This window comes from Blennius ocellaris, assembly GCF_963422515.1.
Source record: "Blennius ocellaris genome assembly, chromosome: 8".
NCBI lineage: Eukaryota > Metazoa > Chordata > Actinopteri > Blenniiformes > Blenniidae > Blennius > Blennius ocellaris.
The window spans coordinates 7537402-7564298 of NC_137657.1; the positions used below are offsets into that span (position 1 = coordinate 7537402).

At 42.6% G+C, this 26897-nt stretch overlaps 1 protein-coding gene across 1 annotated transcript in view; it reads right to left on the bottom strand.

The window, feature by feature from the left end:
- vwde (von Willebrand factor D and EGF domains) overlaps positions 1-24600 on the bottom strand; it is a 28014-nt gene extending 3414 nt beyond the window's left edge. Inside the window, exons 1-26 of the mRNA XM_080500414.1 lie at positions 24491-24600; positions 22024-22214; positions 18578-18821; positions 18351-18428; positions 17178-17407; positions 16647-16736; positions 15452-15626; positions 14467-14681; positions 14177-14250; positions 13444-13717; positions 12998-13194; positions 12072-12871; positions 10949-11085; positions 10030-10194; positions 9551-9655; positions 8151-8265; positions 6467-6723; positions 5771-5990; positions 4793-4930; positions 4455-4667; positions 3815-4186; positions 2575-2670; positions 2356-2451; positions 2156-2251; positions 1135-1230; positions 926-1021 (exon numbers count right to left, since the gene is read on the bottom strand). Of these exons, the coding sequence (XP_080356540.1) occupies positions 926-1021; positions 1135-1230; positions 2156-2251; positions 2356-2451; positions 2575-2670; positions 3815-4186; positions 4455-4667; positions 4793-4930; positions 5771-5990; positions 6467-6723; positions 8151-8265; positions 9551-9655; positions 10030-10194; positions 10949-11085; positions 12072-12871; positions 12998-13194; positions 13444-13717; positions 14177-14250; positions 14467-14681; positions 15452-15626; positions 16647-16736; positions 17178-17407; positions 18351-18428; positions 18578-18821; positions 22024-22214; positions 24491-24563 (4843 nt within the window). The 5' untranslated portion in view covers positions 24564-24600. The remainder of the gene's footprint in view (positions 1-925; positions 1022-1134; positions 1231-2155; positions 2252-2355; positions 2452-2574; positions 2671-3814; positions 4187-4454; positions 4668-4792; positions 4931-5770; positions 5991-6466; positions 6724-8150; positions 8266-9550; positions 9656-10029; positions 10195-10948; positions 11086-12071; positions 12872-12997; positions 13195-13443; positions 13718-14176; positions 14251-14466; positions 14682-15451; positions 15627-16646; positions 16737-17177; positions 17408-18350; positions 18429-18577; positions 18822-22023; positions 22215-24490) is intronic.
- Positions 24601-26897: the final 2297 nt, after the last annotated feature.

A 26897-nucleotide genomic window follows, 5' to 3' on the forward strand; every position in this document is an offset into this window, starting at 1 on the left:
TCAACCAAATACACAATGAAACAACAAAAGAAAAAAGAAAAGTTTAGTCTGAAGTTAAACTTATTTTGCCGACACCCTGTACATAATATACATAAAGCTTCTGCAAGTGAAGTGACGGCAACAAAAACCTGCATTTTCTTTGCCATTCCTGAGAAACCAAACATAAACTGTCTTCTAAGGCAGTGTTTTTCAACCTTTTTTGAGCCAAGGCACACTTTCTTCTTTGGAAAAATCTGGAGTCACACCACCACCACCCGAAAATGTTAAAATGTGAAACTCTGTAGCCTGTATTAACAACATAAAGTCATTCTCATCAAAGTTTTATCAACAGGAATCAAATAAATACAGAAAAAAGTATTTCCCAATTTCTTTTTTTATTTTTACTCCCTCAGTGTGAAACCTGGGCCTGATGGATGAAGAGCTGAGATCCTGGTTCACATTCTTCCTTTTCAAAAACTTCTCCATCACTGTCACTGACACACTTTGATACAAGATGGTAGCAGGAGGTGAAGGTTAACGAAACTGACGTCTGTTAAGTTCCGATTTCACCTGCAAAGTTCTGTGCTGCCATCTATTCGCGAAGAGTGTTTATACATGATTACTCTTCGACATGTTTTTTAGAAAAAATGTGAAATTGGATACTTTCCCACGTGATAGTGGTTGAAAAACACTGGTCTAAGGAACACATTTACTTTCACTCTTGTCCTTTCTGAGCTCGATGTTTGTCCAAAAGTGTTGATCTTTAACCGCCTTTTAAATGTTTTAAGTTATCGCCCAAGTTGCTCCAAAGACTAATCCTGCTTACACAAACGCATCTACTTTTCTTTATTCGTTCTTGCCTTATTTCTAAACATTCCAAAACATTTTCATGTTACGTGGAGTTTTTCCTTTTCAGTTTGGGAGCACCTCCTGATCGGACTCTTACCGATCTGACACTGGGAGCCATAGAAGCCGCTCGGACAGGCGCAGACGTTGGGCTTAACGCAGGTTCCTCCGTTCAGACAGACGGGCTTACAGGAAGCTGCAGGGGGCGCCGCACAGGAAAAACACCTTGATGACACATCGCTCCGACCAAATGTAAAAAACAAAAACATAAAAAAAACCCACACGTATACCACAGGTGTGTTCCGGTACCTGAGTTGCACGTCGGTCCCGACCAGCCCGGTTTGCATTGGCAGACGTCCGGAGAGACGCACTCGCCTCCGTTTTCACAGTGTCTGTTACAAACCACTGGGAGAGACGGACTATTAGCTTTTACACCGAAGAAACAAAAGCCACACTGAGGAGGTTCCATCACCTCCAACTTAATGTCTCCATATTTGTAGATCAGAGTTTTAGAAATATTTTAATCTCCTGCAGTTCTTCACATCAATCAACTGTGTTTTTCCTTTTTTTTTGGTGTCTGATTAATTTAATGTTTGGCTTATGTTGTAGAATATGAAGCAGCTTTTAGTTCTTCACCTGTGGAACAACTTCCCCCGAACACGTTAATATCTCACTATTTCTTCATGCTTTACAATAAACAATATATTTCATTTCATTCATTCTCCCTTTTATGCCTTCATTTATTTGTTTTAATTTATTTCTGTTCATTCCTTGTCTAATTGGTGCTATTAAAAAAAAAAATCCTCTTCCTATGTTTGATCATTTTCTCCACCAACTCGTCCAAATCCGTATTTTATTTTGTTTTGTTTTTTTTGAGGAATCACCGCTCTGTTGGATCAGTCCAGGGAAAATTATACCATTTCCAGGAGATTGTTGTCTTGCCAAGAGTTTCTAAAACCAAGTGTAAGCTGAGAGTTTGTAGTTGTTGTGCCGAAGCTGTGGAAAGAGCAGACAGGCCCCTTCCTTTAAAAAAAACTAAAAAATCTTAAAAACCCACCTGTTCTCTTCGGCGTTCGACAGGGGAGCTGGTAACTTTTTATTCTGTACAGTTTTCACACATTATTGGAAAGTCTTCTAAATTCCCCGTGTTTTCATGCTTTATCATTTGTATTAACTGCGTTTTGTTTTATTAGAGTTGATTCCATAAAGAGGCTCCAACTCATTTCCTGTTTCTGTGTGATGTCACTTAATGTTGATCGCCTTAAAAAAAAAAAAAAAAAAGAAGAGGATTATAGTAAACGTGGCCCAAAGTGTTCAAGTATCATCTCACTGATTTCACATCTGGGTCCCACGTAGCCGTAGGGGCAGGTACACAGGTTTCTGGCCAGGCAGGTGCCTCCATGGCGACACGGAGGCTCGCAGCTCGCTGCACACACACACACACACACACACACACACACACAAACAACATTGTGTTAGTCAACAGGTTCTATGTACGAGTGTGTGTGTGTGTGTGTGTGTTGAGACCACCTTCCTGACAGGTGGAGCCGCCGTATCCTGCAGGACACTCGCACACATTGGGCCTCACACACTTCCCCCGGTTGGTGCAGTCGGGTCGGCACACGGCTGCAAAGGAAGCAGAGGAGTGAGCGAAAACATCTCCAGAGGTGACGACGATTTAATGAACTCGTGCCTCCGGCGAGGGAAAACAAAGGGATTGTGTCTCTGCGGAGCGGCTGTGGCTCTCACCGATGTGGCAGTTGTATCCGGTGTAGCCCTCCTTGCAGGTGCAGGTGTTGGGAAGCAAGCATTCCATGTTGCTCCCACACTGATACCTGCACACAGCTGTGAGCACATTCGGCATTTACTGGCTGTTTGCGGCAAATAATAAACAATAAACAATCACTCAGATGAGCCGTTTAGGATCAGGAGGAAAAGTCTGGGCTCAAATCAGGGATATTTTCACTCATCTGTTAAAGGTCATGCACCTTAAAATGTATTAAAAAAAATTAAAACCTACATTTTACCAACATCAGACTATTGAGCACTTTAATATTTGCACTTTATGGTTTTTAGGAAGAATTTTGTTTTATCCTCATCTTTGTTTTACCATATTGTTTTTATGTTTCCAACCTTGTATAGTTTTACGTGGGACAACGGATGGAAATTAGCCTCAATCCAACATATTTATCGTAACCTGGTGAAAACATGGCTGGTTCATCAATATATACAGTCCAAATAAACAAATTAATGAAATGAAATGAATGAAAATATTGGTTCAGGTTCCACATTTCGAGTTCGTTGGTGTGAGGGGAAAAAAACCAAACAAAAACAACGTTAAAGTAACAACGATGCATCATGTTTCCTTTTGTTTTGGTGCTGAAAAAAAGCACAACTGTCATTAAAGAATGTAAATATTATAATAAACAGCTTTTTCCAAAAGCTTAAAAAGTAGAAATTAAAAAAGAAAATCCTATGTCACTTTTAACTTTCTATCCTGTTGTAAAATCCAGTAAAAAGATCCCTGCTTGAAGTTGCAGCTGCAAAAAAAAAACATTATTATTACTATTTAGAAACATTTTCACAGAAACAGCAATTATTAGTAAACATTTTCACACATTGTTTGAAAACATTGTCAGGCCAATCTCCTGATTCGACTTATATTTCCTTCTATATCACACAAATAATATCAGTAAACAAATAAATTGGACAAAAAAAATAGGAATATTAATGTAAAAAACAGGAAACTCGTGTAAAGAACTAATGGTTTTCTGTCAAAATATAAAGTTTTTTCCAGAATAATAAAAAAAACAACTTTCTTTGGCTTGTTGCAGCTTTATGTTGTAATGGTTGGACATTTACTGTTGATTGTATCTTAAATATCCATTTTAAGTATTTGTCTATGTACAAATAGAGCGGAAGTTATGTGTAAATATGAAGATGACCAAAAAAAAAAGAAGTTGTCCTTGTAGATAATTGTGCCTCGTACCTTTACACACGACTCCGTCCCCGGTGTAGCCGTGGGGGCAGCGCCCACACCTGAGGGCGCCGGATACGGCGGGCTCGCAAGGAACGCCGGGAAAGCAGGGCGACTCGGCACAGGTCACATGACTCGACCCCACGCCGACCCCGGTGGGGAGGTCAGAGGTCGGCTCCCCGCTGGGCTGACCCCTGTGGGCCAACACTGTGGCTGCAGTGTGGTTCTGTGAGCCGGACTTCCTGGGGAGGGTCCTCGAGGACGAGGAGGAGGAGGAGGAAGAGGACGAGGAGGAGGAGGAGGAGGAGGAGGAGGAGGAGGAAGACCTTTCAAGGCTGGAATCTGACTCGGCGATGTGAAAATCCACGTCTGCTGCCCCCTGACCTGGAAGACACTGGAAGTTAGAGGACATGACTTAAAGACGACGGGAAGCAACTCAGCAGGCGGCAAATATTTCAAAACATCATAAAGAAAAAGGTTGATTTCATTTAGTGTCCCGTTGCTTAAACAAGGATGGAAAAACTCATTAAATTATTTCTTTCCCTATTAAATCATGCCTTATTCTTACCACTATTTTTCAAACAATGTATTTATTTTAATTCAGTACTTCCTGAGGAATAGAAGGAAAAGCCAAGACTTGCCTCATCCTCACCTGTTGCTGTGCAGATCTGCCCGTTTCCAGTGAGCCCGGCAGGACAGGGTCCGCAGACGAAGCCCGTCGACACGAAGACGCTCTCGAAACAGCGGACGCCTGGGAAGCACGGCCCCCCGCCGCACGGCGTCGAACCCGGCGGTCTGGGCCTCGACGAAAGCTGCGGCGTCCTGGCCGGTGACATCACCACGTCCACTGGAGGGTCTGCATCACCTGTTGGAAAACAAACTCGGCTTACAATCTACGAAATCGGCCGATTTGACAAACGATACGTGGATCCTGGAGTCCTGCTAACGGGTTAAATGCTGGAAAATGTGTGTGTTGCGTGTCGCTCTTACGTCGGCAGGTTTTCCCATCACCGCCATGTCCTGGTGGACAGAGTCCACAGGTGAAGGAACCCGGCGTGTTATTACAGTCGACTCCTGGGAAACACGGCTGGGAGAGACACTCGTTTATATCCTCTCGACACGTTCGGCCTGGAAAAACACAAAAACAAGACAAAATGCAACAAAGAGAGGCTAAATACCTTCCAAAACCACTAAACACTTCAGATCCAGGGCATCTTATTTATGTGCATGTATTGTTTTATTTTTGTTGCTGTGGTTCATACAAATTATGATCATTTTCCACCATGTCCATCACGTTTAGTCTGGAGCTTCAATATTCTTTCAAATAAAGAAAAACTACGTTTTTTTTTACATGAATCAATCTTGTTTCTGGAAACAAAGTTTAGCAGTTGAACAAAAGTGAATGAGCCCCAGCATGCCCTCTCTTGCATTTACTCATCAGTATTAATAATATATTCTGATTCTAATTTATTGTAGTAAATGAGCCCAATACGAAAGTTGAACTGAAAAGCTTTTCTTTGTCAAGTGAAGCCAAAAGTTAACCAAATAGTTCCAGTCCATGGCTGATAGACCAGGTTTGGTCTATTTCCAACAATCACTACATTATTGTTTCAACCAGTTCAGAACAGAATGTGTCATTTTGTCCATATTCAAGTGTAATTATAACAATATATTCAAAATTAAACTGAAATCTTCCTCAAATAGTTGCCATATATCTGATATACCCTTGTGATAGAATTTTATGTCAAAATTTGGCCCCGTTATAGTGAGAATAAATGATTTCAAGGCCTTCAAAATGATCAAATATGCCTGTTCATGATATAGACCTTACTTTTCGTATGTGTTTACCTAAATTAGCCAAAACAATCTCTCTCTTGATCCCTGAAATTAGTCAAATAACTGCACAAAACATGAATAAATGTCAGAGGTCACTGTGTGACATGAACCGAATCACAAAGCCGAACTTACCCGTCATCCCCGGCGGGCAGATGCAGGAAAAGGAGTTGGGTAGATCGATGCAGCGGCCCAGTCTGCACGGGTTGGGCTTGCAGTCGTCGACGTCCACCTCGCACCGCTCCCCCCTGAAGCCGTCTGGACACACGCACACGTACTGGCCGCTGCCGGCGGCGAGGTGGACGTCGGTGGCACACGAGGCTCCGTTCAGACACCCGCAGGGGCGCACAGACACCTGGGAGGAAAGAACAAAGACAAAACACAAGAGGAATCCATGTGAAATCGGTGAAGCAGCTTTTTCATCTTTTTATGTTCATCTCATTATTGAACTGGTAACCCCCCCCCCTCCCTCATCTAATCAGATAACAGCATTCCAGACAATGCAAAAAGCTCATTATCTCCATCTAGTGGAAGAAATCCGAACTGTCGTAAACACTTTGAATATGTCATTGCTGCAATGGCAGCTGCTCCAGTTTGGATTTGGTGCTGCGTGACGGTTTCCCACCAGAGCTCACTGACACTTATCTGTCCTGATAACATCTAATAATAGACTAAATAATAATGGACTCTTCACCACAAACAAATCCCTGCTTAATTAGAGCAGAGCTTATTTCCCTACAGGTTGCAGACCCCTGGGTGTGTGGAGCCTCTTGCCTCTTCAGCTTGGACTCAATCAAACCAGAGCACCGACGCGACCCTCTTGTCATTCACCTCCACAGAAGCTCGGCTCTCGGCGTTGCAGTCGTCGGACACAGTAACGTGGAAAGTGTGCGTGTCGGCCGGTTCACTCGTGGCCTTCCACATCAGCAGCCCGGCGGGGGACAGAGAAGCGCTGTCGGGCCCCGACACCAGCGTGAAGAGGACGGACGAGCCCTCGGGGTCGCGGGATTCTAGCTGATAGATGAAATTCTCGCCCTCAAAAGACCGGAGAGGAAATGGAGGCGACCGGAGCGTCGGGGGCTCATTTTCTGATGGAAGATAGAAAAGGGATTTAAAGTCAGCTGCACAGAGGACGAGGCGTCAGTGCCTTCCTGTGTGCAGTGTGCATGACCGTCCTGCAGGTTCTCAGCGCTATTGGGGTCGTGAGGTCGTTGGTTTTCCTTTTACAATACGTGGTTCCCTCTGATCTTCTCTGATGAAGATTTCAGCGAAACACTGAAGGATAAGTACTAAAGATGCACAGAGAAAAACATGCCGCATTCACATATTTATGCTGAAGTGTTTCCTTGATGTTTGGGATCAATCCCATAAACGTTCAGACTCTTCATAAGTGTTTTATAATCAGCATAATGCAGCATGCATATGGATGAGATATTGTGGATATCTATCAACACCTGTTTTTTGCATTTTTCTGTTTGATAAAAAAAAAAAAAAACAACATACAAAATGCAAACAAACGAAGCCGTTGTGATCGGCTGCACAGAACAAGGATTCAAAAGATATGCCGACGTCTGCAACCTTTAAGAGCCTTTTATGTGATTTTACACCAAATAAAATTTGAATGGAGCCTCGAAATATGTTCCTGATCTGAAATGAAGAAAAAAACTGAAAAATGCATTCATGTTCAATATTCTTTTTTTTTTTTCAAAGCCAATTTCCTCCCTTTTTGATGGATTTTTTGCAGCTTTGGCCATTTTATCTCGACTGTTTTGGCTGCAACCTGTGGCTCCAGACCCAGATTTTCATATCGAGTTATTTATTGTGTTTTTCTGGAACAAATGTTTCAGGGAAAATCACCTTAGTCTCCTATTTCAGTCAGGTTACAGATTTAAGAGTTGGGTAGTAACAAGAAGATGTGATGATTTTTAATTGTATTTAATGATGGAGAACTCCAGTTTCCTCCTATTGTCTAAAAACATGTATATGACGTTAATCAGTGACTCTACATTTAAACGAGTGTTTCTTTTCCCTGTGATGGATTGAGATGTTGTATGCAGGGTAACCTGCCTTCAACTCCCACATTAGATCAAGTGACAGAAAAGATGGATTTCACTTCGTGACATGAAACCGAATGAGTAGAAGATGAAATCAATAATCAACACCTCGCCGCGCACCGTTTGACCTACTTAAAGTTGAGGAGGCGAAGCTGCTCTGAAAGTATAACAATGAGGCGAGCTGTCCTCGTACCGGCGCCGGGGGACAGGAACGACTTCAGTGGCTGCAATCTGTGCGCAGAGCTGCTGACAAATTTATCAAAAGCGCCCAGAGTGACTTGTCAGCCTGCCGACTCAGTGATATCTGTCCAAACTCAGCTCAACGCCAGAGACAGCCACGGACACACATTCTGTTCCATGTTGCTGTTTGTAGGAATGTGAGAAATCTGCGAGACAAAGCAGACTTGTTTTGTGTGTGTGTGTGTGTGTGTGAGTGAGTGTGTGTATATGTGTGTACACACTCTCTGCGATGGACCATGTATATTTGGAAGCATCTGGACGGCACGTGAGACACGGACTGGTGGGATGACTCTCCCCCTCGCTGTGGCACAGTCCGTCGATGTTGCAGGTTTTCTCCTGGAAAGAAAGAAAAAACCTGTTCAGACCCATATTATATGTAAAATTTGAATTTTGCAAGTTCACCTGAAAGCACGAAAGTAAACAAGCTACTACTTCTATTTCACGTGTTCCACATAAATTAATAAAATAATAACTATAAATCCAAAACAATGTTTACAATAATAAACTCGGACTCTGCTGCAGTCGAGCCTCCGCTGATGTTTACAGGATCGTTATTTAAACCTGCTGCTATGAGCAAAGCCTCGTTTGTTGTGAAAGCCTAAAATATTCTCCTGTGTGTCGGGGTCACTTTGAGGTAAAAGGAAACCTAAACACGTTTTAATTACAAGCAGATCTGTGTTTATTCTGTGACGTTTCCCAGGTGTGAGATCAGCAGATCAATCTCTGGCAGGAAACGTGTGGATGTTAACAAAAAGGAAGTGTTTATGGAACATTGAGACCAAACTGCACCAAAAAAGGAATGTACAATTATTAATCTAATTATTAATCTAAATAATTGTGCAGCGTAATACATTTAAATGCTTTAATTCTGTTAACATACAATTGATTCCTACAAAATTAACATTACAGTGATGCTTAAATCTCACTTTCCTTGCGTTGAATATATTTTCTGTCTCTTCTCGTATTCCTAGTCAGTCTGTGTGCAGTGCAGGCTTGCTGCTTCAAACATTTTAGGAAGAATCTTCTATCCAAAGAAAAATGCAAGACTTAATAAATATTGTGCTGAAAACACAAAATATACAAGGTGTGTAACAACCAAAGGGCATTAATGATCAATAACAAAGGCTCATTCTTAACATAAGGAATGTCAGTTATAACAAGCTGCCATAACGTCTTGCCAATAAAGTTAGTTTCTACATCTTTGGAATAGTATTTTTTTTTTAAGTGTAATAACTGCAGGAAATAATTTATTAGCATACAATTCAGATATATAATACAAGATTTTTGCAGTTTACTGTTCAAATATAGATATATTGGAGGACATAGTGGTAAGTTATTGACTTTTTACATAAATTAAATTACTCAAACTTGTAACTGTCCATTATTATATTAACAGTTAAGACACATATGTGTTAGATTAATGGCGACTCAGCAGGTTTCAGGTGAGGGTGCTGGATTTGTTCTTTTCAGTTTGGACTGTGGACAGAAGTAATATCTCTGCAGAGGAATCAGCTCCAACTCTGTGAGCCAAAACTTGGATGAACTGGGAGTTAAACGACTTATTGAAAGACATTTCGTGCTGCCTGATGTGTGTATTTTCCTAAAAGATGGCGGATCTTACCTTGAGGGTACAGAGCACTTCAGCGTTGAGGCTGCAGATCTGACAGGCGCCATCGTACATAGTCAGTATCTTGGCGTTACTGTAGCTGTAGCCATCATTGGAAACCTGCCGTCAAGGGAAGGTTTAATTACAGTGGGTCACTGGAAGAAGACATTGAACAAAGACACAAGAGATGATCAACTAGAATCCCAAACAATGGGTCAGTGACTCACATGGTAACTATGCATGACAAAAGTGAGGCTCTGTGGTTCTCAACTGAGACACTTTCTCGTGATTTTAAGTATTAAATACTGTCAAATCGTCTGCTACGAATGACCCCAAGACAAAATAAAAATCATCACATCCATCTCCTTTCATTCCCCACGACACAAACCTGCCATGTAAACATGCTGATATTATGATTTATCCTGAAAAGTAAATGGAAACGACTCCAGTTTTTGTATGAAGTCTGACAAAAAGCCTCCGAGGCGCAGACTGACTTTAATCTGCCAGCGGGCCAGCGGCCTGTCGGTCACGGCTTCCAGGTCCACGCCTGCGGGAGCCGGGCCGCCCTCCAGGGGGAGCTGGCACTCCAGAGACGAAGAGTCCAGGAACACTGCCGGGACAAGGCGAGGCTCGTCCAGGATCCACTCCCCGTCCACAAACTGGATGAGAGACACAGACGGGTGAGGGAGAGGTCACGGGTGGTGGGAGGTCCACCAGAGAAGGAAGACATAAAATGGGACAAAGAGATGAAATTGAAAAGAGAAAGTAGTTCTGACAGAAAGCGGCGGCGACTGAGGACTGTCATCCTCGTGACAAAAAGGTGTGATATAATTAATCTTTAAATAAACTCAGCAGTACAGTCAGTGATTTATACTCATTTGGATTGACATTTTGTTCAAATTCAAAGTGAGTTAAAATCATCACTAACCTTCGATCAACAGTGAAAAAAACAACATTTTATTAATTGTGAAATGCCAATAAAGCTCATAGGCAGGGAACCCACATGGGGCCCGTGTGCTTCCAGTGCCCACGTCTGACATAAAGAGATTAAAATACAAACGTTAACATTTTTAATTAACTTCTAAACCCAGAGATGCACAGGGAGGCGATGCAGACAGAAAGGCCCATGAAACGGGGGTATGAAATGCAAAGTGAGGGTGTTTATTAGGACCAAACTGACTTGATGGGCCAATATATTTGTGATCACAATTTTTTTATGTACCCGAAAACCGAAATCAGCCCCCGAAGTGCTCACCAATATTCTGACTTCCTGGTCTAAACAGTGTAACGAGAAAAAGGCCTGGTACTCCTACAGGCAGTGAAAACCTTGTCTGGAGACAAACTCTTTGAATAACAGCGGACAGATAATAAATGGCTTGAGAAGTAGAGTCAAGTCAAAGAAAAACAAAATACCTTTTCTTTCACAAACTCACACTTGAGCTCGTCGGAGTCCTTGAAGCTTTGGCCGTGGAGCTGCACGGTGGAGCAGCCGTCCTGCTGGACGTCGCACAGGCCGTCCTCCTCCAGCCGGGTGATCTCTGGGATCTGATCTTCACAACATCAAGGAAAAACAAACAAACAAACTAAAAAACAAGAAGGCCGTTGCTCGGCTAATCCCCCGCCGGAGGGCTTTATATTTTCTCACAAAGCCAGCTCTAAGGCAGCACACTTGGTACACTAGAGGGTGTTCCATGGGTCCTAGTAGATAATTATGTAGAATCTGACAGGTCTTCTTCATAAGCTATGTCAAAATACGTCTCCAGAGCCCAAAAGGTGTTTTTATGCACTTAGTGACCCTGTGACCTGATATGCAAATTAGGTCATGGTCACCATGGTGCCCCTTCTCCCCAGGTGGAGTGTCCATGTGTGAAGTTTGGTGACTGTGGGCCCAGGAACTGCTGAGAAATGAGGAGAAATGTTTATATGAAAATACATGTATTGTGCAACCATGACGAGCAAACTTCAGACCCTACCAATCTTCAAGGTCAAGATCAGGTCACTTGGTGTACTGGAGGTTATCCCTGGAGTGTGTATCATGTGTGTATAAAATTTCAGAGCCCTAGCTCAAAAACCTAGGCCTCCAGAGCCCAAAATGTGTTTTTAAGCACTTCGTGACCTTGTGACCTACTTGATATGCAAAATAGGTCAAGGTCACCATAGTATCCCTTCCCCCTCTGAGATGTATCCACATGTGAAGTTTGGTCACTGTGGGTCCAGGGGTTGCCGAGATATAGGTAGAAACGTTCGAACGGACGGACGGACGGACGTAAAGGACGAACGTAAGGAGACTGTTTCAAGATCCCCCTTCGGGGCCTATCGGCTACGGCGGGGGATAAAAACCCAGACACTTTGGATTCAACCGTAACCTGCAGGTCGAGACGAAATGTGTCCGTTTTAGAATTAATTCTATTTTAATGTGATTTAAAGATGATTAATAACCCACAGACTACTTTATATTTCACCTTTCTTCAAATGAGGTGAACTCCATCTGTATAAAGTCGCAGTAAGTTTGAAGTCAGATAATTTCATGTGTTACCCGACAGCGCGCTGCAGTCGTACGACCCGAACCCCGGGAAGCAGACGCAGCCCCGCTCGGAGCACTGCCCGTTGCCGCTGCACAGCCTGGGACACCTGAGGATGGCCAGGGCGTCGCCGTGCTCCTCCTTCCCCCCGCCCTCCTCCACCAGCCTCCTCTCGCACTCGTTCTCCAGCAGCGGCAGAGTCGCGTTCAGCCACGACCGCTCGTCCTTCAGCTGCAGGTCGGACACGCACATGCCGACGGCGCGGGCGACCAGCGGCCGCCCCAGCAGGCGCCCGCAGCCCGCCGCCACGCTGGAGTTCGCCACGGCCCGCTGGCAGCGGGCCTGAGCCTGCCGCCTCGTCAGGCCCGAGGGCGTGGGCCACGCCGGGGGGGAGTCCGGCTGGACGGCCGGCTCGTGGTCCTCTGGGAAAAAGTAGGCGGAGCCTTCCAGGCGGGCCTGGCCGAGACTCTGCGGCGGGGTTGCGACGTAGCGGCGGCGGTCGCTGCGCTGCCGACGTCGAGCTGCCGTAGCGGCGACGCCTCTCAAAGCGAAGCCTCCGTTGCTTCGCCGAGCCTGGGCTCTCGGTCTGGAGTGACTCCTTGTGTCGCTCCGTTTCAGTGGCTTCAACGAGCCAAAGCGCACGGCGGGAATGGCGGCGGCGAGACGCACGTTGCCATCGCTGGAGCAGGAGGAGTCGGGGGAAGTTGTCGGTTGGGATCCGACTCTGGAAACCGGACAGGTACAGTATTTGCGGGGAATCGGCGTGTTGAGATGAGACGGCACCGTGTCGAAGAGGCTGTTTCCCGGAGGGAGTCTGGGGAAAAGAAAGCCAAACACAACTGGTGACAGAAGGACCTTAATTGATGTTTCTGATCATCTAATCAATGTTTTTTTTTTTTTTTTTCGAGGCAGTAATTGATTCCTCCTCAGAAACTCAGACCTCCATTCAGAGATGAAAGCCTGCGCGTCGTCCAGTCTGGCGCCCCCTGCTGACTGGAAGTCGTTGTCTGCCTGTCCGTCGTAGGTCCCACACAGGCCCTGGGTGTGGCCCCGGTCTGAACCGGGGGCCCTCAGGGTCAGACTCATCCCCCAGTCCGACACGTCGGCACGAACAAACGCTCCCGACGAGAAGGTCATCTGCAGAGTCCATATTGAACATTAAATAAACATCAAACTATGAAAAGTCATAAATTACAAAGAAACAAAACAAAAAAACTTAAATGTTTAAATATGAAAAAGTATTTTTCACCTTTCATTCTTAAAGAAACAAAAATTCAAACCACTTGCAGCCTTGCGACTTCCTTTTACACCTAATATCTTAAAAATAAATAAACAGATATTCTCAGTTATGAAACGTATTTAAGTTTAAGCGTGACTCCTACTCACTGTGACTTTGCGTCCCTGGTAGGATTTGGTGATCCGGACGTCCGTTCTGTTCAGGTCTTTGCTCTTCACGGTCAGCCGAGGCTCGGTTTCCCCCAGCTCACCGTCGCACATGTCAAAAGCGACGACGTGGCCGCCGTCTCTCGCCGCGAAGCCGCACGCGCACGAGGCGGCGTGCAGCACGCTGCCACACTCCCACTGACGCACGTGGACCTCCAACGGCCAGAAGCTGCTCTTGTACAGCAGGAAAGTGCCGATCTGGAAGTTGTCGTAATACCTGTGAGGACACAAAGTCAAACATTTATCACGGGTTCTGATTACGGTACGGAGAACGTTAGAATCATTTCAATAAAACAGCACAACACATTTTAGAATTGAGTCGGTGGAAGTGATTAATTAAAGCTCTAAATTGGTCTTTAATGCAACATCGTATGTCTCGCAGTTATGACAGTTATAGACTATATATAAACACTTAACGGGTATTTTTTTTAATTAAAAAGCATCTAAACGAGCACAAAATTATTTTGGATCGTCTTTGGATCTAAAGAGCCGTTAACAATAATGTCTTATAATATCTTATAATGTAGGAAAACAGCAGCAATTCAGCTGAAAAACAAAAGTTGGCAAAGCACAGCTTGAGGTTCATCTTTCACATATGGCTCAATTTAAAAAAAAAAAAGTGAAATCCTCAATGATGCACTTCAAAGTTTCCTTGTGGAGATTTGCAGAGAAGTACCTGCCATCAAACGTGATGACGTGAGGATCAGTGAAGGAATAGCAGTACGCCGAGGGGACGTCCTGGACTGTTATCTGAAAGTATGGATCAAGGCTTACATTATTTCATTACAGTATATGGATGTTATTAAAACACAAGAATATATATTATTTATGAAGCCATGGGGTTGAGGGGAATAATACAAAGCAAAATAAACATTAAAAAAAAGAACTAATCGGATGAAGGAAATCAAAACTTCATCCATCAAATGCATAAATGTGTAAATTTCTTTCCAGTTTTGTTATGTTTACCTGAACGGGCTCCGGTGCGTATCCGTTCCAGAGGGCGTTGTGTGTGATGACAGGATCAACGGAGATCTGAGTCGTCCGCTCGCCGTCTCTCACGAAGTCGGTGACGGGGCTGAAGTGGAGCAGCGCCCGGCTGCAGAGGCCGCTCCTGCAGGGTTCCTGAGGCAGATCCACCAGGCAGGAGGACAGAGACACGTCTGCACCCGACTGGCCGTCGTCTGGGAACAAAAGGAGAAGGCAGGAAAGACAAAGCTAATTCAGTACCGATCGTTATATTTAAATTCCACTGGGGTTAGATTTTGAAGTATCGAGAACACAGGTGCATATGAAAACAATAAATCCAATGAAAAATGAACACTTATATGTTTGATTATCTCATCGTTTTCCCGTATAAATATTTGGAATAAGTGTATTTATTTGTGTTTTATTCTTTATGTACTTAAATATTTGCATATTGTAATTTGTATTTAACTTCTGAGTTTTATGAGTATTTAACTCTATTAGTGCATTTTATTTGCATGTTAATGCTTAGTTTCTATCGGTAAATATGCTTATTTAAACCTTTTACTGTTGTCGTCAGCACTAAAAGTGTTAATCCTCTTCAGGATCAAACATGGATCCATGCATTTATATTTTACAAAAGTATTTTTTACATATAATTTAAGAGAAATGGTGAAATGATGGTTTTTGACTCTATAATTTATTTCAAAACATTTTGCATAATGTATTAAATGTGATTATTTTACTACTTTCAAACACATTATTAGCAGATTATTTTTCAAAAATGCGAGAAATATGTCACTTTGGGATTGTTTGTACGTCAAATATTTTCTGCCGCACCGACAGACTATAAAATGTAAACATAGAAGAAAAGTCAGACGTGTACAAAAGTGCTAAAAATATTCAAGGTTATAATATATCTTTGAAGATAAAGTCACATGGCAGCCTCCTTTAACTTCTTTGTGCAGATTTAGTGTTTTAATGTCACCTTGACTGCTGGCGGTGAGATGCAGGGACAGAGTGCACCGCTCTGTGGAGGAAGAGGAAGAGGAAGAGGAAGAGGAAGAGGAAGAGCTCTCTGGACACGGGAGAGGAACCGTGCTCTCCACACCCAGCTGGTAAAGCCTCCCATCCTCTGAAACGCGGCTCAACTCCGGTATCAACTGTGAAAAAAGTGTTTTAAAAACAAAGGTTGTCAGCTTTTTCATAAAAAACCTCAATGACAATATTCAACTCCATTCACCCTTTTATGTGGCACCTAACAATATTAACATGTGGAATTGAGTGAATCTCTAAATAACACCTCATGCTGCTCAAAATACCACAATAACACCCATACGACAAGTCTTATGCTATCATTGTTATCATTAACAATATTTCAAACGATGTGTAAGTGTGAATTGTCCCGGAAGTGTTTTATTTAATAGTTTTCAGCACTCGTGCGACGTCTTGCTTCCAGTCAGACTAAAATGTTGCATCATGTTTTTTATTCCAGATCAGGAGGCTTCAACCTGCTGGACTGGCTCCCTGAAGCTTTCAGGAAATCATATATAAACATGTTATCTTATCTATAGCTTATTTACTGTCATTTTCAAAAGGACTCTTAACTCTTGGCTAAAAAAATAACTGAAAAAGGACACATAGTTAAAACCTCCATAAATAGGGAAAATGCTAAAACAGCTTAAAAAAAACCAACAAACTCCAAAATGACTAGAATTTCTAAAAGAAAAAAAAAGCTCACTTGTCAAAATTGTCTATAAAATGCCAGAAGACAAAGGTGAAAGTGCAAAAAATTTCCCAAAACAAGAATTTAATTGAATGTTTCTCATCCTAAATTGTAGCTGAAACTTCATGAATACAAATATTTGTTTGTATATCAAAACTTTACTTTATAAGCTTCATTTTAAAGCTAAATGTGTCGTGCGGCTCCAGTTATATTCGATTTGCTGAAACGTGACATTGCATGTTCTCCCTGTGCTTCCACGGGTTCTCCATTTTTCCCCCACAGTTCAAAAACAATGACTGAGGTGAGTTGTTGATTTGAAATTGCCCCTCGGTCTGAAAGAGAACGTGTGTGACCGTTTCATAGTGTGGCAACCGGAAGAGGGATGGACGGAGTCTGAAATGTGCTGAAGCGGCACAGCGGAACACGATGAGAAAAACAGCAGGTGAGTTTTACTGACTCTGATCCCGGCGAAGAACTCCTGACTTTCCACTGAAGTACTGCGGACGTCAGGCGAGTCCAAGAAGAAACTGGAGCTGGAGCAGTAAATCTGAGAAGATGAGAAGATTTACTACTTTGTTCTTCTAATTTCATCCAAAAATTAAAAAAAACACTTTTTAAGTCCACTGTGCCAGATGGATTTTTCTTCTATTTTCATACACAGATGATTAAAACAAGACTGTAAACTTTGTAATATAGGCGTCGGTTGCACTGAACGGAAAATAGACAGAATTGAACTGCAAGAAAAAAGCAAATATGAAGATAAAAAACTTTGTTTATAAAATGTATTTTAGCACACGAGCATTAAAACAAAACACATTGACATATTACAGTATTATCTTTGGCATATTTCCATATTATATCCACGATATTCTTTAAATGGATTAAAAACTGTTCGGTGTCAATTAAATTCTCATTCGTTTGACTTTAAGCGACTTTAAAACTTTAAGCGAATTTGTAATGACGAGCCGAAAGCCGCCCCGCTTCTCACTTTATCCCCGAGCCGGAGGTTGAATCCGTCCAGCTCGATGGCGGCGGAGGTCTGGACCGTGGTCTCCTGTTTGAGCTCCTCCTTCCTGCCGGCGGCGAGGAGGCGGGACCAGGCCACCACGTAACCCAGCGAGCTGCTGGAGGCGCCAGCGAAGCTGCACCTCAGGTAGACGGAGGCGCCCGTCACCTCGGGGACGATCACTGGGACAGACGGGGCGGGAGGCGGGGCTTCTGAGGGACGACCAGGAGAAAGTTCTCTGTATTTTGTTATTGGGGTTTTAATGTAAAAGCACTTTGTGACCTTGTCTAAAAAAATGCTATACAAATAAAGTTATTATTATTAAAGGATTTCCTTGGATAATGTTTATCCAAGGAATTTCCTTTTTACATCATTTAAATTATCAAAGGAAAGTTGTTTTAAGTCCTTCAATCACATTCAACTGTTAGGATAACATACAGACATTTGTTTTAATAATACATAAATAAATAAAATTCTGAGACACAAAACAACCTCAAAGACACAAAAGAAACACAAAAAGTAACAAAACAAGTACAAAGACAAACAAAACAAGCACACGGAGATGGTAAATAAATAAAAGCAACCACAAAAAGACACAGAAATTTACAAATAGAAACAAAGAAATAAAACAACTCATAACAAACACAAACATCCAAAAAAAGGACACAACCACAAAGAGACATAAACAACTAAGATGAGACACAAAACAATGATAAAGGGAAGCAAAACAATCTAAAAGATATTAAACAAACTTGCTTTTTTATTTTATTAGAGCTACAGATTTATTCCAGAATCTCATAAAAAAAGTTACGAGCCAAATAAATTGACTTATGTTATGAGATTTTATATATTTCCGTTGATGAAGACCGAGTCCTTCAATCTATGTGAAATTGTGGAAGAATAAATGACTTTCTTATCAGGATTAAATATAGTAAATTGCACGGAATTGAAAAGTAATACGTCACAAGTAGTTTTATCTTCCGAACATCCATTTAAACTATGTGAGTGATAAAATACTCTGTGAAGCCTTTTCTATAATAATCCTGGGAAACGCAGAGACATGAAACCATCTTTTAAAAAGAGTTAATGAATCTGTTAATCTTTCCTTTCTATCTAATCAACACGCTGTTCTGCTGTTCACGGCGGGTTTCTCACTTCTACAGGTTCCGTCGGCGCTCGCTTCGTCGCGGCCGCAGGTCAGGGAGGTCGTCGGTAAAGAGTCTGGTTCCTCTGCTGGAACGAGAATAATGTTTAAGACTGGCGGTGATGAATGAGCTGATTGGCTGGACGCTGGTAAAGGTACGCAATTCATTCCGAGCAGGCAAAAGCTCCGAGAACCACTGGGTACCACACTTCCATTGGCCCGCCATACGTTTACTCACCCTGTGCGCAGTACGCCATGCATCCCTGCGTCGGCTGCAGCAGGTAAACGTAGAAGTCTCCGCAGTTTCGCACGGTGACCGGGAGGCGAAACATGCAGCAGTCTTTGCTGCTGCTGCTGCTGCTGCTCTGGAACAACTGCCAGGTGGCGCACGCCGTCAGCTGTTGGACCTCCAGCGGGGCCGGCAGGGACTCGCCGTCGCCCAGCGACAGCCACACCGGAGCCTGAGTCCCACAGTGATTCACCTGGATCCAACACACACAAACTCCAATTTACCATTTGTGACAAAAACGACTCACCTTTAAAGCGTATTTGTTGGAAAAACGACACTGAAGTCAGTGCAGATGAAGGTCATGTGAAGGTCAAACAGAAGGCATCGTATTTACCAAAATCACACTTGTAGTTTAAAAAACTCTAAATTGTACAAAGTTCTCGCTCAATTTCTGTAAAAAATCGACTTATACTCTACTGTAAAGTATTATTAAAGTCCTCTACACGTCATATCTGCATATGTTTGAAATCTTCCTGTAGTTTGATATGTGCTATGCTTTTTGCAGTTTATTATTAAATGGGAAAGTTGCTTCATCAGAGTAAAACGGGGACAAAAATGTAGCTGTAACACAGTTTGATCACGTATGATCGTTACCATGTTGTTGTCAGTAAGAAACAGGAAGAAAAGCAGAATTTAGCCAATAAGGAAGCTTGCCTGACAAAATAAATAACCGTAATAAAGTATAAATGCCAAAGCAATCATCATGACATCCACATTCTTTAAAACAAAAGAACATTTGTAAATATATGTTTTTCCACATTTAGTTTTATTCATTAGGAAGACCGTCTAAACCAGGGGTGTCAAACATGCGGCCCGGGGGCCAGAACCGGCCCGCCAGAGGATCTAATCTGGCCGCCATGTGATTTTTTTTTTTTTTTAAAGTATAAATATGAAAACTGACAGAGGCTGATCTAAAAACACTAGATTGTCAGAAATGACATTCAAAACCGCCCTTGGTCAGAATTTGACTCCCGACATTAATGCATCTGTGGAGGTCACATAACTCAACACCTTTCACAATAAAACAATGAGTCCAACTTATGTGAAGTGATACTTTAGACACGTAAACTCAAAACACTTTCCAGATGATGACAAATTGTTTTAATCCTGAATAAAAATACGATATCCAGATACAGGTGACTGAGGGTTTCTTTTTTGTGTGTTTTTTGTTGTTGTTGCAAATATAATAATATCTGATTAACTTTAATATGTAAATTTCAGAATAGACTGGCAAATTCTTGCAGTTACAAAAGAATCAAAAGGAGGAAAGACTTTGCATTTGTCCATATCTGCAGTTTAACATATTCCGTTTGACTCGCTGGCCCTCCAGAGGTCAGGTTAGGTTGATGTGGCCCCTCAACTGAAACGAGTTTGACACCCCTGGTCTAAACTGTGTCGACCGTCTCTTCCTCCCTCCAGCCTCTCCTGCGGTTCTCCGCCTCCCGGGGAGAAGCAGTGGAGCCCTGGGAAGGCGGAGGGAGGCCGACTGGCTGGATGGATCCTGCAGACACTCAGCAGGCCGCCCGCAGGAAATGACACACATTCCAGCTCTTCTACAAATGTAGAAGTGTCCAAACCAGGCGAGAGCAGGCAGACCACCGGAGAGCTTCTCCAGCGTAGACACACTTTTAATGGGAAACAAATCCAAACTACAATGACTGAGGTTGAGAGTGTATTTTTAACCATGGATATGCATTTGCTTGTCAAAAGAGGATTCAGCTGATTTTCTATGTACGTTCTTGAACATCAAAAGAACTGGGCTCAAATTTATACTCCAAAGTTTTACGTTCTGAAGTCAAACAGCCTTTAAAAAAAAAAGGTGTGGGGGGGGGGGGGTTATTGAAGTATCCAACACTTAACACTACAAAATCCAGAAAAAAAATAATTAAAAAAAAAAAGGTTTTATTGAAGTACCCAACAATAAACATGAAGAAATCCAGAAAAATATTTATCAAAATAAAAAAAGGGTTTTTATTGAGGTATCCAACACTAAACACTACAAAATCCAGAAAAAAAAACAAAACAAAAACAAAAACCCAACAATAAACATGAAGAAATCCAGAAAAAAATTTATCAAAATAAAAAAAGGGTTTTTATTGAGGTATCCAACACTAAACACTCCGGGGGAAAAACCCAAACACAACAAAACTCACAGACACAAGAAAACAAGCAGGTCGCTGCTGACGCCAGGGGTCTTCACTGATTGGACCTGCTGCTGATGACGAGCTTGTCGCTGATTGGACAGAAGCACAGTACGTTGTTTATATTGTATTTGTTATATTGACGTAGGTTGACGGCGCACCAAGTACCACCTCATATTCATGCCCCGCATCAAAACCATGACCGACAAACCAAAAGAGTCAAACCTTTGTTGGAGCTCATGTTTTGGAGGCGGTACGGATTTACTGTTATAAAGACGCACTGTGCTTCTGTCCAATCAGCGGCGAGGGTGTCACTGGCAGGGCGTCCAATCAGCGACGAGCCCCGCCCTCACCTTTTCTGCTGCGTTCATGAATTCCATAGTGTTTTCTTGATTTTGTAGTGTTTAGTGCCTTTGTTGTAGCGTCCCTCTTAAAAAACTCCCTGAAAACTGATTTTTAACAGGAACAGGAAATCTTCTAAAAATGTCTTTTAGCAGAGATTTTAATCCAGGGTGTAACGACCAATAATGTAATAGTGGAGAATAATATCATACCTGCATAGTGTAAAAGGATATTTTAGCAAATATCATCTCATTAATAATCAAATATTATTATAGTAGCTTTAAAAAAAATTTAAGTTTTCAATATGTAATGACAATAATTTGTTCATGTGAGGGAGAAGCACCCAGAATTTAATTAAGAAAATATTGCATTAATGCCCAAACACTGTGACAGATGGTCTCTGAAATGACACCCACTGTGATCATTTGTGATCACTTCCTCACACACAGAAAGAAAAAAAACTAAGAGGGAGAAACATTACTCTTCATTGATTTAAATGTAACGACGGTGTCACGATCAAGCTGCATGCGGCCGCAGAACCACAATAAGTTGACATGCACGGGGAATTTTTCTAATGTTGTGGAGCTTAAATTTCCATTAATTTCATCTAAACATGGAAAACAATTAATGCTTCAAACATAAAATGCAGATTGATGGATTATTCTTCATGCGAGTTATAAAAAAAAACAAAACTAATTATACAACAATCCAGCCTCGACGTTCTCTGTGACGGATTGCGCAACTTAAATAAAGTCAAGAGTCGACTAATCGATTTGCCCGACGTTATTCAAATGACTGGAAATGAGGGACTGGCTTTGGAGAAGATGAATGGAAGTGCACATGATGTGTTAGTTAGTAAAAAAAGAGAGTTAGAAGAGTAATATCGGTGTGCGTGTCGTCCAGTAGCGTTACCTCCACGCACTGGGTGGGCATCGCGGCCGGCTTGTCGAAGATCTGGAACCGGTACCAGCCGGTGGCGAGGGAGTGGTCGCAGATGAAGTCCTGCAGGGCCGACTGCTGCAGCCAGCTGGAGCTGAAGGTGGTGCTGCGGTAGGGGTCCCGGAGGACGGCGTGGCCCCCCGGCGAACACTCTGCAGGGGGCGCTGCAGGCACAGCCAGAGACACACCGGGTGTTTACCGCGACTGTCGGCATCAGACACACGTGGAGGAGCTTCTCCTGGCTCGACCAATATCACTGTTTTATGGACATTTAACACCAGCTGGGCTTTACTCACACTATCAAAAGCTGATCAAAACAAATAAAGTCCACACGGCCACATGGTGATGTGTTGGTTTCCCACTCTGGGTTCAGCTCAGCTTTCAGGGAGTTTAAAGAATCTCCTGCTTCGTTTTATTTAATGACTAATTTCATCACTGCTGCGACACTGAACAGCCCCTTGAAGCCGCAATGTTCTTTATTAGTATATTGATGATGGATAAATTAGTTAGCAGTCGTCATAAATCATCAGGATCATGAGTCTCTGCAAAAAGCATTTATATTTAAAACATTGTGGACAATCGGACATCGAAACAAGAGAAAACACCAGAGTGTGCAAGAAATATGTGAGGTCATGTAATTTTAACAACTAATTCTGAACTGACAGAGAAGTTGGCCTCCATGTTGCACTGCGAAATTCAAATAATCTAAGTTTCTTGTTTATGTTTTGGTCAAGGAGTCTCATAGAAGAATGACTGCATGACAATGAAGAGCACAGAAAGACAAACTTCATTCACATTATATTCGCCGCCTGTGGTAACTTGAATTTCTGGGTTTTCTGTCGTCGTGTACAAATTATGTTTTGCCTCTCATCACAGCTTTTACCAGTTTACCAGAGTAACACTGGCGACATATGTGGGGAGCCATTTGTTTTCAAGAGGTCAACACACTCTCCCCTTACCATTTCCTTAAATGATTTATCATTAAGTAAAGTAAAGTTGTTGGTAGTTAATGGGGTTAATCTGGGATTAATCTTATTGATAGGAACAGATGACGGCACTTAAACATGTTTCCTGGTGAAGAGATGCGCATGTTTGAGAATGAATAGTAAATGATTGATTTAGATGCTTATGTTTACCTTTACATTGTACAATAATGGCACCGTGGACATTCTGCTGCTCATCTTACCACTTGAATTGCTGCTTAAATGTACCCGATGTTCATAATCTAATCTCTGTTCAAAGTGCCTCTCTTTCCCACCCAACTGCCCCTCGGGGATAAATTAAGTTTTTGCTGATTCTGATTTAACGGTGTTCAGCAGTCTCAGGCCATTATTATTCATTTAGTCACATTCATCCATTCACACACTCACACACCAATGACGACAACCGCCACTGGGAGGAATCTGAGATTCAGTGTCTTGCTCAAGGGCATTTCAATATGTGGATGTGGTAATGAGATCATCTTTTTAGCAGTTTAAATTAACGACATGAAAGTTAAAGGACATGTGATTCCATCAAGGGCTGTGGTCAAACACATTTCAATTCAGGAGGCTCAACATAGGCCAAGCCAGAGAAACGACAGTCAGGTCGTCTTAAGAATAAGGACGATTCCAACGGTTTCTCGATGTTGATGACAACTTTAAAACAAAAGAAATTGACATGTCTTTTCACAAAATGTGAAACCCCACTGACGAAAAGGGTATAAGTGATGTGAAATTGTGAAAATATCATTTTAGACCAAATATCTGGAAGTGAGGAGAGTTTACAGTCGTAAAATAAGACTCGGGGTTCATAATGTGCGATGGTCAAAGCAGCAGGACAGACACAGTCAGAAAAGTGAAATCTGAGAAGACAGGAGGCACAACCCAGAAGAACGGCCATCGTTTCTCTGCACAGTGACACTCTGTTTTACACCCCCGACCCCCAGAGGTCAAGTGAAAGGTGATGCCGGCTGGCCGCATGAGAGAGGCGGCAGGACAGGAGCTGTCTGAGCTGCAGAGCCTGGACCACCTTGGGTCCTGGTGGCCACCTGAGCAGGTACCCAGAGGGGGGGGAACCAAGAGGGGGAACCAAGAGGAGGAACCCAGAGGGGGAACTCTGGAGGGTCTGCATCCGGTCCCCCTGGGAAGGAACTGAAGCCTGACATGACAGTGAACTTCATCTCCCCTGCAGGATGCATTACACATGGAAGCATGTGGCCTTGACTGACAGAACATGATGGATGGACGGTGACCGCTGGAGACTTAGAGCTCCTTAACTTTGAAAAAACTTTTTTTTTTTTTAAATAAAACAATATTAGATTTTTAAATGATGTGTTGTTTGTTTTTTGTTTTTGTTTTTTTAAATAAACACAACAGAGAAAATGTTATTTTTTTCTTCTCATGTGTTATTCAATGGACCAAGCTGCAAGGGTCTGCATGCATTAGAAGAGAGAGCTCACCGGTCTCAGCGTGCATCGCCGCAGAGAGACACACCAGCCTGCAGAGCAGCTTGAAAGCAGCTTCCAGTCGCATCGTCCGACCACCACCGCCTCGTCAGAACCGAAAGCAGAGATCCGACGCCGGGTGGAGAAAGCAGGAGGGAGGGAGGGGGGGGATCCAGGGGTAAGTGCGGGCCGGTTGAAGCCGCGATCGTGAGCCCGCAGGACGGAGGGATCTGTCGGTGGGAGTCTCAGCGGTCTGCTTCCAGCGGCGGCAGCATCACGGTGTGTTGTTGTTAGGAGGAGCGGCCAGCTCTGACCCAGACCTCTTCTCAAATCACGTCTCATCCACTGGATCTGGAAAAAAGAACTGTCCAATCCGCCGCCGGAACTATATTAGGTTTGAATTGATTTATGTGTTAAAAGCAACAGAAATCAGGAAAAGACAAAAAAAACAAAACAAAAACAAAACATGCGTTTCGCTCGAGTTGGTGTCACTTCCGGTTTGGAGCTTCAGGTAAACAAACACTGAACAAGTACCAAACGTGTTTCATTGTTTCCGCCGCTCCATTAATATATGGGAACGATTTATATTAATTAGTACAACATACTACTTTATATGTCTTGTGATGATCGAGATCAGTGGTAGTCAGAGTAAGGTGGTCCTCTAGGGGGCGCCAACGAGTTATAAAGCTGGAAAACATGGCAGATTGGGTGGATGGATGGATGGGTGGATGGATGGATGGAGGATGGATGGATGGATGGGTGGATGGATGAATGGATAGTTATGGGGAGGGTCGGCTGTGGCTTGGTTGGTACAGCGGTAGGAGTTGAGCTCCAATTACAGTTGTCCATGTGTCGAAGTGCCCTTGAGCAGAACACTGAATCTCAAATTGCTCCCAGTGGATGGATGGACAGACTGCAGGAATGTAGCAGCCACATCTATTGGCTCAAGAATTTCCCACATGGATTAATAAGGTGCTTCCCATTCCATGGTGAGGATTTTGGATAAAACTATTAAAATTTAAATTTCAGGACAAAATTAATTGCACGTGTACAAGAAACAAACTAAAATTGTAAAATACTCTTTGCTGGAGACAGAACTCTGACTTCATTGACAAGTCATTCAACAAACATACAATACAGAGATGATGGTAGTATTCTTTAGTTTTTTGCCATTTGTTACCTCATAGGTGGATAAACCTGAGTTTTCAATGATGACGCTTAAGGCTCATGTGTTTAGGATGCATGTTGAGAATGATAATATGTGTTTTCACGGTTTTGGAATCCTCAAATGACCTGTCAGATTCACCCGTTCACTCCACCAACAGTCATGCACACGTCACAGTTTTTATTGGTGAATAAGCTGCCGTAGAGTCCAACTGTCCTCCTCCTTGACAGCAGCCCTGCAGCAAACTGTTTTCCTCTACGTCCAGGGAGAAAGAGACTGACGTCTCATCATGGAGCTCGCTACTGGCTCGTGTTGATGTTTCATTATTCACTTCTCCAAACCGTTAAACCAGATGGCCCGCATGCTTCATTTTTCAGTGAAGCAGCCTGAGCCAACCAGTGGGATTTTTGGAAAGAAAGACATATGAAAACCTGATCGTTGGATCGGTTTGTTAAAGGACAATAGGAAACACGAGAAGGCATGGGTCACTTTAACCTATAAAGTTGTAAATCCAGATCGACGTTGCTGAAGAGATCTGGATTTGAATGAGATGTCGTCTGTAAAATAAAGGTTGGAAGTAAGAAATTCAACCAATTAAACATCCTTTCCCAGAAGCTGCTCTTCACAAATGTTGCATTTGTTTTTATAAAAACTGATAAATATTTAATTATTGGCATGAATGCAGGTTGATTTTATGTGTTTTTGGCTCAATTATCAGGTTTTCTGATTATATCTTTTATAGAAGGCCAATATGTCTGCAGAATCGCTGAAATTCTCTAACAACCAGCTGGAACACTGTGTTTGAAATAAACTGGACGCTTCAAGTAAACTGTTAAAGTTTCAACGATGAATGAAGGTGCCTGAGTGTCTTTGTTAAGACGCTCGCCTGGCGGAAGAACCATATAATCCCCTTTTCTCATAAATCTCCTGGACCATCAACCTGGTTAAAAAAGAAAGAAAGAAAATCTGGAATATCCATCAGGTAAAAAAAAATCCCTTCTTCTCTTCCCGTCGACTCACTCTTCTTCTTACACAACCCGTCATTAAACCTCCTGGATGGAAAACACGACTCGGCGCCAGGAAGACACATGCATGTATAAAGTTTGTGCCTTTCAAGTCACATCCGGAAACGAAGAAAGATGTAAACAAATGGGCATAATTGCCCGGTTTAATAGTTTAATCTACATACACGAGCTCATTTTCTATAATTTTCCCTCATTACAATCAGTTACACAGACGAGGGAGCCATAGCAGCTC